Source organism: Onychostruthus taczanowskii, unplaced genomic scaffold (assembly GCF_017590055.1).
Source record: "Onychostruthus taczanowskii isolate IOZ18803 unplaced genomic scaffold, ASM1759005v1 scaffold8, whole genome shotgun sequence".
NCBI lineage: Eukaryota > Metazoa > Chordata > Aves > Passeriformes > Passeridae > Onychostruthus > Onychostruthus taczanowskii.
The window spans coordinates 14956762-14972380 of NW_024505892.1; the positions used below are offsets into that span (position 1 = coordinate 14956762).

The window sequence follows — 15619 nt, forward strand, 5'->3', positions numbered from 1 at the left end:
CCATAAAATGCATATTTGCAAACTTGTATATCCACTAGCTGTATTACCTGATCCAATCTCCTCTACCATTGCTGGAAAACTGCAGTCTGCTACCCCAACATGAATTGTGGCAGCTCCAAAAAGGCAGCCCAGCAAGTACAATAAGGGAAGGCTACCAGCTGGGTTTTTATTAAAGAAGTACCTGCAGTGTTTCACACATGCTTTGCCTTTTGTAACTTTGCAAAAGCATTCGGTATTTCTTCACGTATTGTGAAATTCCACATAAATGGTGAAATGAAATTCTAATGAAGCATCGCTGAATATATGAAATTATAAGTGATAGATTGATATGTTAGCTGCTGTTAACTGACAGAAAGTGATCAGCTGTTGTGAAAGTACAGCTTTAAAGACCTCATACAGCTTTTCATACAGTCCATAAAAAAAATCTGCTTCTAGTAAATTTATTTTGAACTACTGTACAATGAAATAAGAAAAAAAAGAATTAAAGTTTGATCCTAAATTACAATAAAAGAAATAACTTTAATGAAATGTTCACATATTTTTGCATTGCAACCTAAGTTTGGAAATAGACTGACACAGATGACACTTCCATGTAAAAACTCATAAAATTTTGGATTTTTAGCAGCTTTATTAGCTATGTAAAGACACTGAACACTTCTTGCCATTGAAAGCGACGTGCAATGTCCCAGTGAAGCAAGAGTTGAACCAAAGAATACTTTTCTTTTGAAAAAACACATGTCAACCCCACATTTTCACATACCTTCCATGTCCTTTTTAACATTACTAACAAAACCCCTTTTTTTCTACCTCAATTATTCTGCCAGCTCTGAATCCCCTGTGGAATTAACAAGAAGCAACCTGGACTTTTGCTTCTCTTCTTGCCCATGTCAAAATGTCTTATAGCCCAGATTCCCTCAAGTCATTATGGAGTAAAACATGCCACAGTCAGCACTTTCACTGCTCCTGATGATGACATGTGGAGCAGAAAAAGTCTAAATTGAATCTCAAGATGCTGCTGGTACAATACACATATAAAATTACTTGTACAATCAAGTTCCTATTGTAACACGGCTTTTTAAAAATGAACCAAAAATTACTTCAGCAACACACTGTATATTCTGTTCCTTTACACCTGTGAAAAACAAGAGGGTAGTAAAATCATCTCTCCCATTTTTCCCTTTCTGTGTAGTCTTTTGTGTAATGATGGGAAAACCTTTCAGGAAAACATTCAATAAGTAACACTGCTCACCCAGTTTGCAAAGACATGCACAAATTAACACCGTGCTTACCACTCCCACAGGGAAAGCCAGAACAGCCATCATCCAGTCTCGGAGGGAAATGAGTTTTTTCAGCTGCCGCTCTTGCTCTTGACTGTCATTCCCTCTAGTGAGAAGACTGGACAGGTCAGTCAAGACACAAATCCCAAAGAAGACAGCCTGGATAACCTGCACAGAAGGGAAACACACTCTTGAACACATCTTAATCTTTCTGTGTTCCTTCTCCCATTTCTTCTTCTCTTGAACAGAGAAGACCAGCCCTTCAGCAGAGAGCAGGTCAGACACAGGCATACATGAGGAATATTGCCACAGAATTGACATGGGGAGTGGGAATACGTTAGTCCCTTAAATATGGGTAGAATTTATTCACATAAAAGCCACATGTGCTTCAAAGTCCTGCATGCACCTTGCTCCTAATCCATAGGGGGAATGCATGTGAGTGGAAGGACCATTCCAGAGGTGGCTTTCCACCCTCACCTCAGATATGTGCCACCTGCTGGACTGAAATGCAGCCACCCCTTCCTCTGTCACTCCATACAGCTCATCCCCAAAGCAATTGCCTCTGAGGCAGAAAAGTGAGGAATGCTCCCTGTGAGAAGAAGGGAAAGAAACAGAAATGACCTTTGTGACAGGAGGTCTGTTTTGGAGATTCTGCCTGCCCCAGACATTCCACCTAAAGGTGAAGGAAGTGCCTGAGACCTCCTGACAGTCACAGCACATGTCCCAGGTGTCAGCAAATCTATCTCTACTTCATCTCAGGTAGTGAATGATAGAACGAAAAAGCTGCAGGAGTTATTCACTTTCTTTTCCTGATGGCAAAATGTCATTTATCTATCTTTACCTTTTTTGCATTTACGTATTTGTGTGCAATATAAGATTATCTGTTATATTAAATCCTTTAGTTTAATCACCTGAACCCACTGATTTGGTTCAAACTTGACTCAATCTTAATGTGATCACTGAGTTTTTCTCCCTTAATTGGCTTAGTAAAACTGTAATAAGTTAGCTCAGGAATGCTCTTGCCTGAGGACTTGCACATCCTTTCTAGTACAGTTCAGAGGAAGTGCATGCAGCTTGTTTACTCCCCAAACTGGAAGCCTGGGTCACAAACCCACACACAACAGGTCATCTCAGGTAAAAAATTAACAAAAACATGGGCTTGGTTCCCAAATTAGACCATGATTAGTCAAAAAACATAAACACACATATGCTTAGAATTCATACTTCATGTATTTTAAAGCAAGCATGGAGTCCTAATTTAGAAGTCTTACTGTAAACTAAGTGTTCCACTGACTAGGAGTCTCTGACCAAGCAGAAGACTACTCATAGGAAATAAGAATAGCATATACCTAGATGCTGCAAAATACAATTATCTGCATACATCTTTGCAGAATTTACACTACATAAGGCAAGACAGGCAGGCAGGAAGGAAGGATGAACAGAGAGAAATACCAAACAGATGTTGGCTACCAGGAAGAAATCCAGAGATATGTAATGATTGGATGGAATAAAGTACACTTCCTTCCTCAACAATCTTTATATGACCCAAACACTTGTAAATTCTGGCTGTAAAGCTGTGAATGACAAACACTCAAATGGGCCCTGGATCTGCTTGCAATTCTGTTGCCATTGCTTTCTCCTCTCCAGGCTGTAGCTACACAGAATTTGCTTGATAAATAGATGAAGCAACATTACAAAACATTCCCTGAAGCCGTGAGATGTGACAGACTACTAGGGCTAGAGCTGTATATTGCGCTAGAAAAAGGTATTACTATTTCAAATGACTGCTTGGAAAAGTTACAATCTTCTACTTAATTTTTGAAAAGCCTTTTAAATGTAAGTTGGGGCTTCTTGGAGCTACTAAGAACTCCTAATGCACTTTTTCATATTATTTGTTTGAAACAAGCACTTAGTTGAAAAAAAATCTTCCCATACTCAGTTTTCCACCAAACAGATGGCCTATTTGGAGAGCTGAAATAGAAGAACTAATTATGCATTTACTTGACTTATGAGGAGATAGGATACCATCTACTATTCACTCAAGAGTGTGAATGCCAAACAAGACAGAGATGGGAAAAGAAGTATACCTAACAGTAATGAGATCAATCTGGGTGTTTAAAACTTTAGGCTGAGTACCAGGAAATATTTCCTAACAGTTAGCTCCGTCAGACCATGAAATAGTTTCTCAGAGGAAGTGGTGGAAGCCTCATGGCTTGAGTCACTCAAACCGATATTGGACAAAACACTCAATAATGTACTGCAGGGAACAGTATTATGCTGGCAGGGCTTGGAAGAGTGACTAATGGATTGTTTGCAGCTCTAACTACAATTCCCTGAAATGGTCCCTCTCCAAAGAAACACAGACTCAAACAATCACACACCCACTTTCCAAGGGAATTGAGATTGTACATCCACTAATCAATCACAAACTGAGCAACTTCTCTCCCTATTATCCTGCTATGAACACAGAGCTTCAAGAGAAAATGTAATGATATCATTGGGAATGAAATCCCAGTTAGGAGTGACAACTCCTGAAGGGAAATACCCAAAGATTTCAGAGGGTAGGTATGAAGCAGACTACTCTACAAAAACATTAACAAATAAAAATCCATACAGGCAAGAGAAAATTACATCTTTATTGAGAACATTCAGAGCCAATGAAAAAATGGTACAGTGTTCAGGGAGGAACATTTACAGCTTAGTCATACAAATAATGTACATACATTCACTCCATTCATTCTACTTCCTTTCCTTTCTAGAATGCACAAGAAAACTCTTCTGACACCTATCAACACCTGGGATTAGAGTTAGGACCTTCAGAGCTGCATGAGCCTCAGCAACATTAATTAAACAGTATCAGTAATGATTTACATCCTTTGTGGGTCTGGCATAGGAAAAGCACAGCATGCAGCTACTGGTGGCTTTTGATACGAAACAAACTTTTTAAGCCCATGCTCCTCAGTGTGAACAGTGTCTAACAGATGTGAAAAATTCACAGCAAGGAAACAGAAACTCCCTCCAAACAATGTTCTCCAAGGTGCCCTGGTGTTACCTCAGATTTCAAAAGAGAGACCTTATTTTGAAAATTTGCAGGTGGTAAATCTATACATGAAACATCCTCAAGCTGTTAAACAGCTGACTTTTTTTTTCACTTGGAAATGTAAGTAAGAACAGCATTTCAGAGGAAATACTTTCCAGTTTTCCCTCTAACTAGAGCTTGAAGGAAAAGAGTGATTTAGAAAATGACAAATTTGACAGAAAACAGACAGAGCTGCCCTATACCATGTAACAGTATAGACAGAATCAGAAACTTATGAGCAGAGTATGCAATCCCAAGAAAATAAGTGAACAGGTATAAAATACTGACTGCTGATCCTTTTTCTCCTAGAAGCTTAAAGGGGACACTGCCACTAGAGTTGTTACTGCAGTACCTTTAAACTATGATAATGTAATGACAAGTAGTAACAATGGCCACGTAAAGGATGTCAGCAAACAAAACTCAGAGCAGAGAAAACACTTGTTAAGTTGCTGTAGGAGACAAACAGCTATAAACATAAGATGAAACCAAGCAGCACAGAAACCTTCTCAAACACTGAGATATGTTGAACTACACAGAATAAACTAATTGTATGTGTCTATCTAGTACAAGAAAATAAAAACTTGCTTCAGTAGGACAGTTTTTTCACAAGGACTACAGCTAATGACCTCCTTGTACCACCCCTAATTTAACTTTTTAAGAGTCAAACAGAAAACTTATTTCCTCATAAACCAGGGCATGGAGACTTCCTTCTCCCCCATGCCATGAAACTCCATGGTGTGGACAAGATCTCTTGAGATTATGAAAATTCTGTTACTAGTTTCACCAAGGCAGAAAATCCCCCATTAAATTCACTGAATCTGGAATTTCATTCTCTTTCAAGTTCACTCTCATAATCAGAAGCACTCCTTAAAGCTCAGGGCAGAACTGGAAAAGTCTCTGCAAGCACTAATACCATTCAAGGGAAATTATTCCTCTACCTACCTGTGATTACCATTTTCGAGATTAACACCACTTACTTCATGTGACCCTCTATGAAATAGGCTGGCAAACAGACAGCACTGCCAGAATAAAACATGGGAGCAACACTCACAAAATCCACAAGAAATAACAAGAAAAAAGCACTAAGTAACCAAACATAACCCACATGATAGGATGACTAATTCACAGAAGGGTGTCAGGGAAGCCTTACTGATCCATGGGGGCAGGGAGTGGCAGGGGCGTAGTCAGGGCCCATCCCATCCTCAGCCAGTGGCACAGGGTCAGTCCCAGCCTCAGGGCATCAGGCACTCCCCTGGGGACAGGCCACCAGCTCGCAGGTGAGGGGACAGACATAACCTGACCCATCAAACCACTCAGGCTTGAGACACATGTTGTATTTCCACAAGAAGATGTTCTACCAACATGCAAAATCAAATTGCTGAAAGTTGTAATTTCTCTTGTATTTCAGATTTTACTATCTGTCACATAAAGAACATGATTTTCCTCTTCAAACAACAGAAAATTATTTATAACCTTGGAGTATCTATTACTGCCCACCACCACCTTAATTTTAGTTTCTCCAGCCTCTAGATATCATCACTTGCTGTAACAAATGTACTATGCTTCAGCAATTAAGATGACTGTTTCAAGTGGTGTTGAGTATTGGGCTGTTTGCAGGCATCTGTGGACAGCCTGCATCCTTAACAACAGCTCAGTTATCGGTAGTTGCAACATACAGAGGAAGTCCAGGATGACAGATGGAGAATAACAAGGTATTTTTAATAGAAAATGCTTCAAATGAAGTGATGGGTTGTAGCTGCTTAATAAATGTCACTGTTCTTGATTGCATGGAACTTCTGATTGTTCTTGCCCATTGCCATTCCACCACTACTCACAGGCACACTGCTTTATTCTTCTCACTTCTCTCCTGCTCGCTGTATCTTTGTCAGTCATGACAGCAAGCAGAAGCTGGACAACATTACAACATGTAATCTTTGTATCAGAGATGCTACAGACTTCAGATAAGAAAAAGGCAGATCTTTGTGTCTACAGACAAATGAAAGAAAGGCATAAAGAAAAAAATGCAAGAACCAAGAGCCTTTAAAATACTAAAATACAGTGTGATACATCTAACCATTAACCTACAATTGATTAGGGTGCAAGAACCATGAAAAAGCACTGTGCGCTACTCAGAATCATTATTTCTGTGCAAGGAATAGGGAAAAATACTTGTATTTCAAGGGTCAGAAATAAAAAATAAGCATCACCCCAGAAGATTCATTGACAGTAAGCTGAGGTAAACAGGCAGGCTTGTATCGCATCTTCTTCCATACGAGCTGCAAGAGTCATGGATGTTTTAGGTTGCTTTGCTTCTTAAACGGGTTTCAACATCATAGGTCACTTCAATGCAGAAAAGGATGAGCCCCTGGCCTATCAAAAGCCAGTAGTCTCAGAAAACAAATACATCATATACAGAAGAAAAATAACAGACAAGGCAATGAAAATACAGTAAGCCAAAGGAATAGTTAATGCAAATGCCATCTATTTTACTTTGAGTGGTTTACTGGTTAGGAACCTAGAAATAAGTATTTCTCCTATCCCTTCTTTCTCTTTTACTTACACAAATTAAAAGTAAAAAGTACACTAGTAAAACATGACAATTCTATCAGAAGAGACATTAGAATCTCAGTAACTGGATAAAGGGACAGCCTTAGAAATGTCCAGCTCTGTCCTCATCCAAGCTAATGACTCATATCTTCCTTTGCAGCCTTCGGGGGGGGACAGCTCTTCTATCCAGCATGTTGCACGTGAAAACTAGTCCTTAGTAGGAAATTTAACTTCATTTTCATGATTTAGTCATATGATATGAATCAGCTTATAAAACATGCCTAATCCCTTACTGTATTATGCAAATTCAGGGACTCCTTTAAATATAATCCTTTACATTCTACATAACCTCCTGTGGTCTCTTCTTTGAAACCCACCAGCATTGTCCAAATATAACCAAGGATGGGGTTTTAAACCACTGAGATTATATAGATATACAAAAGAATAAAATATACTAGAAAATGAATATGCGTGAAAGAAAAAATTGTTTGACTCTTGGGTCTAGTTTTTATAGATACTACACTGTTCAATTCCTAGTGCTTAAGCACCTATTATGAAGGTGTGGAATGGGGACCAAGCTGTGTAAGATAACAAGATCTTGTGTTTCCATGACAAGAGATGCCTTTTAAAATTATGCCTGTTGGAATACAAGATGTGTTTTAATCTGGACAGACAAAAAAAGCAACTCAACAGGCTCTTCCTTTCTCTTTTCATCTTCCCTCCACTTAGCCCAGGAAAATCCCTTACTCTGTTACTCTTACTTGAAAGGTTAACTCAGACCCAGTTTTAGCATTATTCTTGACTCTCACGTAAAGATTTCCAAAAATATGCAGTACAGTTCTTGGAGAATAATGTATTTGTGCTATCACAGTTTTAGAAGCAGTTTTTATAATACTTGAAGTACTTCTGTAAGGACAAATATTCCTTACTACAGCAAACTAAACTGAAATTTGGTGCACTAGCAAAAGTATTTGGAAATGCTATATTCTTTGACAGCAGCAGAAGCATCTTTATTCTTTTTATATGGGTGCAATACCACCAGAAAAAAATACAAAAAAAAAAATCCATAGTGGACAACCGAAGAATTCATTTTAAAGTGCTACTCTATCTCAGCTGAGTTGCATAGATGACATTTCTAACATGATCTCAGCATGACAGAGTGTATGCCATCTGGCTCAGAAGTGCTAACAGCCTGGAATCCACTGCCACGTATCGAATGAAGAGATGGAATGGACAATGTACTAAAGAAATATGAATAAAAATTTGAACAGATGCTGAGAAAGTCCTATATGTTCTCAAATCTTGTGCAATTATATCAGCTGTGTCATTCCTCTCCAACACCATGTCAGTTTTGTTCTTAGATGTTCATATATCTTACTTTGATCTTGGCTAACACACTCAAAGAAGCATGAAGCTCATTGTTGCAGTTCTTAAGAAATTATTATTCTATTTTTATCTTTATCTTTTAATTGTTTTGACTAAACTAATTTTCTAATAATCCCCATCTTCTTCCTTGCTCTCTTACATTGTCTATAGAAAAGCTGCCATTACTACTTATTGTATCCTGCTTATAAGACAGTGTAATTTCATTAAATTTATATAATCCATTCAGCAAACATGTATAATACAGTTTATTCAGAATAGATTACGATTTTATTAAGTTATATATTTTATGTTTTTCTTTGGCAAAGCTTAATCTTATTAGGATTATACACTGCTCAGAAAGTTATGTCATTATTTTGGCATAAATGATCATTTTACACATTTTAGCATGATAGGTACACTCTCTTCAGCAGTGCCCTTGCAGTTAAGGCAGGAAAAGCAGCCCTCTAGACAATGTTTGGGATAGCTAGCTAAGAAGGTAAGACTTGTTCTACAGCTGTCTGTGCTAAAACGAGCTTTAGGATAGGGTTTCCCATGGCTGGAAAGCCCCTAGCAGTTTGTAAATTAATTACCCTCAAAAGGAAACTACATTTTATTAAGTGCAAAATTTTATTTAAAAAATGGTTTGCTCAAAACCCCAGAAACTTCTGCATTGCACCGAATTTTTCATGTTTAGATATACACTTTGAATACTATTACAGAGAAGCAATTTTGACTGATGAAAGAGTAACCGATTTTGCTTTTAATTTCTTCCCTTTTTAATGAATAAGATAATAGCTGCCTTCTAAACTCCTGAATTTAGATAAGGCCATTACAAATGTATCTCAGCAACACGGGGACAGAGCTGGAAATGCAAATGAGAAAGTCACTATAATCTTCTGAGACACAGAGTGCTGTAGCTTAGGAAAAGTGAGCCCTCAGTGCTGTAGCTTAGGAAATAAAAGGTTTTAAAGGTCTGTTTCCTGAGCACTGTGAAAATTGTAATGAATGACTCCACACACCAATCCAGAAAGACAGGCTTTTACATGATATGCATCTAAGTTGGGCAATTCTCCTCCTCTCCAGGGAAGATAAGGGAAGGAGACACTGAGGGCTTTATCCCACTTCGTCATTCACCCAACAATACACAAATAAGTCAGTTGCAAACCCATATTGTGGAAAACAGCTCAAATCTCTGATCAAGCTCATCTTCAGCTTTTGCTTAAACTCTTCTTCCTTTGCACACTGCTGCAGTAGCTGAAGTATTATTTATGAATATACTTTTCCTGTCATAAGTTAAGTTATTACTAAGATAAGGATTTTCTGCAATTTAGACCACAGCAAAGGATGCTGCTATTCAAGCCCCACTTGAAAAAAAGACAGGACGCAATTTTGTACATTAATTATAAAGCAAGTCGTTCAGTGAAAGGTGATCTAACATGTTACACCATCCTCATAAACAAGACTATTCTTTACACAGCAATTCAAGCAATGCAACACTGTTCTAAAGAGTTGCATTTTGGGAGAAAAAAAATTCTCATTATCTCACATCTCTAAAGAAACCATGAGAAAACCCCTGATATAAACTAACTGCATTTAAATTAAAAATACAAGTGGGGGTTAAGCGTTCACTAGGTGTGTGGCATTCCAACCACAGATGATAACACTTCCCTGCTTTCATTGTCTTTCTCATGAATCAATCTCAGAGGAAATGAAGGATTTGTTTCCTGATTGCTGTTGGGGAAAGCAAGGCAGGGGGAAATGAGCTGGCCAAGGCAGCAAGGCACCCCAGGAGTGAACTCAGGTGCCTGACCCTAGGCAGTTCTCCAGGCATTGTATCAAGCTTATTTTGCATGCACCTAGACTCACTCTTACAGAAACAGCCATTTCCAATGCACACACATTTCATTACCTCCAAATGCAGCCATACTACTGTATGTATGTACTAACAGTGTAACTCCAAATATTTCTCCTCTTATGCAGCTTACAGTGATCAGTTTTCAAAGACCTTCTTTAGTGTACTGTGCCTTTAACAGTTAGATACTATAATTCTGACCAGCTGATCTATTTCTGCCAACAAACTAGAGTTGCCAAGGTCTCTAATACCTTTGGAGATCTTCTTGTCCATTATACCATTCCCACCTTCACTGCTCTTATATCATATTTCATACAGAAAATATTGATTTTGAACAACAGCAGTGGTAAATATATATTTTTAATTTTTCCCCTTGTTTTGCTCTGTATCAGTAAGTTTGATGTGCTGCAACTTCAATGTGGTGTACACTTGGCTTCTCAGCATCCCCGTAGGACAGGTCACAGAGTAGAAGAAGCACAACCACCTCATCTGCTACCTGGAGACTGTCTTTGGAAAGAATGGTCTGAAAAAGAAAACAGCATGGAACCATATCTTGCCTTATATGCTCATGAACACAGACACAGCTCAAACCTCTCCCACTCTTTCTGTCTTACTGTACCCACCTTTAACTGTTTCTTGAGTTTCCAAGAAACCTTTCAGACTTATCTGTTTGCTGTGCTTCTGGATTACTCACTACTTTTCACTTCATTTGCAAAAGAAAAAAGATATTAACTATATGGAAGTTTATATTTACATCCCCTTACATCTTAAGGGAAGCCACTTTACGACAACTACCTAATATCAAAGCAGATATGATATGATGTAAACCCATGAGATTTAGATATTCTCCATCAGCAATGAACGTATTTTTCAATCAGTAAGCACTACAAGTTCAATAATAGGCTGCCCTTTCTTCTAGAAGAAACAGAATGCTCAAACACCACCTGTTGTAACAAGTAAGAAAATAGCAAATCACTCCAGTAAAGAGACCTTTGCTGAAGTGTACTTCTGGTAACAGTGAGCACAGTGTTTTTGATTTTTCCATGGCAGGAAAAGCACTTTGTAGTAGCTTGTAAACATGGCAGCCTGGCATGAAAAAAAAAAAAAAGGCATCTGCACCTACCAAAGAACACAGACTACTAGTCAGCCAAGCAGGACACACCAGGAAATGCCCAAGCATCAACTGGCCTCTGCAAAACCTCTTGGTCCTCCCAACACTCCAGCCTCCATGCACCAGGCTGGTACATGCACGTGCACTCCGACCTAGCAGAGTAGCTGTAATTGTAACGCAGCTGGGGACAAGGGCTGTGCCCCTGCACATGCTGGGCGTGCTGAGTCACCAGGAACTCCCAGGGCAGTCCCGGGAACTCCCCAGCCAGTTTCTGTACAGATGAGATAATTGATTGATAGCTACTGGAACCCGCCCCGGGCCGTCCCAGCTCCACCAGAGGTCTGAGGCATCGATAAAAGAACTCCACAGGCAGTCCCAGTACATGTTAACAAGACAATCAACTGCATGTCAGAGACTTCGGAGGCAGGGAGCTCCCACCAGCCCTGGGAACAACCCAGGCATCTCCTGCTTTGCTCACATGAAGTAAATGGTGAACTAATGGACACTATTTGTCTACTGAGATACGTATATCATTGAACCAGACAACTTTTTGCACACAGATGAGATGATTTTAACTAGAAACTCATCATATATGCACTGGAGTGCTGACAAGGGGATGTAGGCCAGCTGGAGCAAACCAGAGGTTGGGAGGTTCTCATCCAAACGAGCTGAAAATGCTGCTACAAGGATACTTGTGATGGAGACTCCCAACATCACCTGGTTAGAAACTGGCCTTACTGTCACAACAGTGACAACAGCAGCACAAGATTGTTAGCTAATACGTAAACCAATGTGTGTGTGTAATATGAACCAGAAGAGTCTCTTAAGAAAATTAGTCTACCACCACATAAACTGGCCACAATGAAATGCCATGCAGATTTAGAACATTATCCTAGAGTATAAGAACAGTGGTCCAAGCAGTGGTCTGATTTTATGTAATGTACCTCTAATTCCAACTTGCAGAATACATACTCTTTTCCCAAAACATTTGGTAAATAAATGCTTGACAGTATTCTGCCCTGTTCTTCACAATACAAAAAACCAGCTGGTTACCCAGATAACGTATATAAACGTTGGAGGTTTTTAGGCCATGCCCATTTGTTTATAATCTGGCAGTAGCCCATTGCAGCACAAAGCCCAGACACCCCTGCAACAGAACAAGAACCTCTCCAGTTCAGGCCAGCTACAACCACCCAACAAGAAACTTCCCACTGGAGTCCCGGAGCAGAGCTGCTGAGCAACCCCTATCAGCATGCCCATCTTGAGACATTCACTTCTGACTAGCAGCGAGACTGGGTCATATTCAACCTGAAGCTTTCAATCAGCCAAGAATCCTGAATGTGTTACAAATTTTATATGACACAGCCTGACCAGGGCATTGGACCCTTCCATCCCCTTGTCATGAAATTCAACTCAATGACTCAATGCCAAATACTCAACACAGAGCTGAGCTGAGTCCACCTGGACTTTGAGCACCACAAGGGGCTGCTCTGTTTACACTTAGGAAAGCTGGGTTCGGATTATGCCTGTATCTACTAGGAGGTTCAGGTGCAACACTGCACAGGGCTTTTAGACACCTGGCTAAAGTGGAAACCACAGGTCTCACACAACACTAATTTCCAAAGAGCAGACCATAAAGTGAGATGAAAATAAAGCAAAAATAAACTGGATATAGTAAGGTAAATAAGTATGTCTGGAATCCCAACCTCTCCTGCAAGGCACATACATGCAGAATTCAAATTACCTCAGTCAATTTCTTGTGTGAGATGAGCACTCACAGCTTGATGCCCAAGAAGGGCTTTATGAGTCCAGCATTTAACTTTTGGGACTACTTACTGTAACATATGGTGGAAAGAAAAGACAAATTCTTGGTATCAACTTTTATGCAGTATCAGAGTGTATTATTTGCTAACAGATGCACCCTCTACACCCATTTCAACCCAAACTGAGCTTAAAGAATAATTCCTGTCTTCAAGAAGATATATGTTACTGACAATGTCAAAGAGTATTATGCCCAGCTTTCCTGGTAAGTTGTGCTAGTGTAGGAGAGAGCCCACAGACGTCGTGGGAACGTATACTGAGGTTCCGGCCCTGTGCCTGTATTTCTCTATAAAAATTATCTGCTAAAACACTTTATCTGGAGCAAGAAATAGGAATCAGAAACAAGGACTACTTCCTCCTGTTCCATTCTTCTCCACACAACATGCAAACTGTACAGCCACTACTCTAAGTACAGTTCTTTGTGAATGCTGTCTACCATCTTGCCACTAAAGTAATTGTTTTCTTGGTGCAAAAACCAATATATTTTAGAAGTCTCACTGCAGAGCTCATAAATATCACATTTCTTCACATGTTACTGAAACCTCAAGGAAAACACATGCTGGAGATGTTTTTCAAGTTCCAATTAATCAGTTTACTTTGTTCTTCCCGCTCCACTGATGGGAAGAAGCATGTGTGAACTCTGGCCATATACAAAGTTTGGCTGTCAAGATCAGCCATTTTACTTCTTTATTTCTATTTATAAATACAGTTAGGTATTACAAGAGCCAGACTATTTAGCCATGAAGACTGTCAAAAGAGATAATGTACTGTGTCTCACTGAATTACAAACTGGCCGGGTGCCTAGCCTATTGACTGCAAAAGTCCACTCCATTACAGCTCCGGCAATGTCTTCTATCTACTTCAAAAAGGTTTTTAAAAGCAGACAACTGTGAAATGACTATATGGATCACACAGATTATATTTTTTTCACTCCTTCTGTTGGTTATCTGTAATTATTGGTTACTAGTCCTGATGTCAACTCAGGAAGAGTAATACTTTACCAGAAAATCTAACTGATGACCTTCAGTATGAGATACAACTCAGCAGTAATCTCCCACAGTACCCACACAGATATGTGTTAACTTACTCTGCTGGAATTAGCATTCTGATAAATTGTTTTCCTTGTGTGTTTAGGGAGCCCATGTGCAGCCACAGTGTGATCAAAAGTAATATTACATTTCAAGAAACCAAGTCCTTAGTGGAGTAGCAGTTACAATAGAGTGATAGTTGTTATGAGAACCATGAAATTTTGTTTGAATCATTGCAGGCATTGCTTGTGTCTGCTTCCAAAATATCTAAAATAGATAACTAAAAAACAAAGGTAATAATACCTACAAGTATGGCAAATTGAATACAGGTAGGCAAACATCTTTTGAGTAGAAAACACTGAAAGAAAACAATAACCCAGAAAATGCACATTGACTCCAAGTTGGAATACCACAGCTTGCCTTTACATGAAATTGTATTATCTTTCAGAGGAAAATACAATTTAAATACTGGTTTGATTTATAAAATGCTTGGCATTCAATCATCAACTTGCATACATGCAGTGAAGTAAAAGCACATTGTGCTTCCCTGCAAAGGGTTGTCTTCTCAAGAAGCAGTGTTTATCCAGCTATGAACATAGTCAAAACATGTACTTCATCTAAAGCAAAATATTATATAGTATTGCAATAAAGTACTATTATAATTAATATGAAACTGCTACTTCAGGAATTGCCTGTCTATAATTATAACACCTGTATTAATGCCATGGTCAGCACGTTAATCCATAGTCAATTTGAAAAATAAGCACAAAATATCTACAGCAGAAATGGTCATATTTTAACCATGAGTTTATTGATCTTGTATGGTAAAAGGATAACTATCATATCATGATGTCCATATTTTAAATGTATTTAGCTGCAAAAAATCTGCATATCACAGTTTTACTATGGCATTATGATTGCTTCTCTACAGAAATTTTCCTACCCTTACTTTGTTTTTTGTCATTACCACTTCCCAGGTTTTCAGACTGAAGATGGAGAAAGTATTAGAGGGACTCTTTCCTCTCCAAACAACTCAAGATATCAGAGAAGGAACCTGAAAGGATCTAGTGTACTTCAGTTCTAAGTTTGCTTTCCCTTAATAGCCCTCAGTCAATTAGAAATTATTTTGCTGCTAAATACAGAGATAGCCAGCTTCAGATAGGACTTTCTTTTTGGTATTATCAGACGGTTTCTTTTGAAGAAAGCTGCAACTGATCAAAGAGATGATCTGTTTATTTCTTATGCAGCTCTTATTTAAATTATTCTAAATGTCATACAGAAAGGATTCTTTACATGGAACTGTCACAAACCAGCCTAAACCATATCAATGTACATTACTCAGCAGTGTAAACTGAGTAAACATCCATACATTGTAATAGTTCTATCGAGCTATGATTTTTTAAAAACCAACAAAAAATCATGAAGCAGAGACCAATAAATTGCTAACTATCTTTAATAAAATCTCAAAAACTATTAAGTCTGCTTCCCTGATTTTAATTTCTTTACTCTTATTAATGGTAATCTTTTTAAAGAACTAAT

At 38.7% G+C, this 15619-nt stretch overlaps 1 protein-coding gene across 1 annotated transcript in view; it reads right to left on the reverse strand.

The window, feature by feature from the left end:
• AIG1 (androgen induced 1) overlaps nucleotides 1-15619 on the reverse strand; it is a 122516-nt gene that overhangs the window by 84806 nt on the left and 22091 nt on the right. The window contains exon 2 of the mRNA XM_041423998.1: nucleotides 1290-1445. Coding sequence (XP_041279932.1) covers nucleotides 1290-1445 — 156 coding nt within the window. The remainder of the gene's footprint in view (nucleotides 1-1289; nucleotides 1446-15619) is intronic.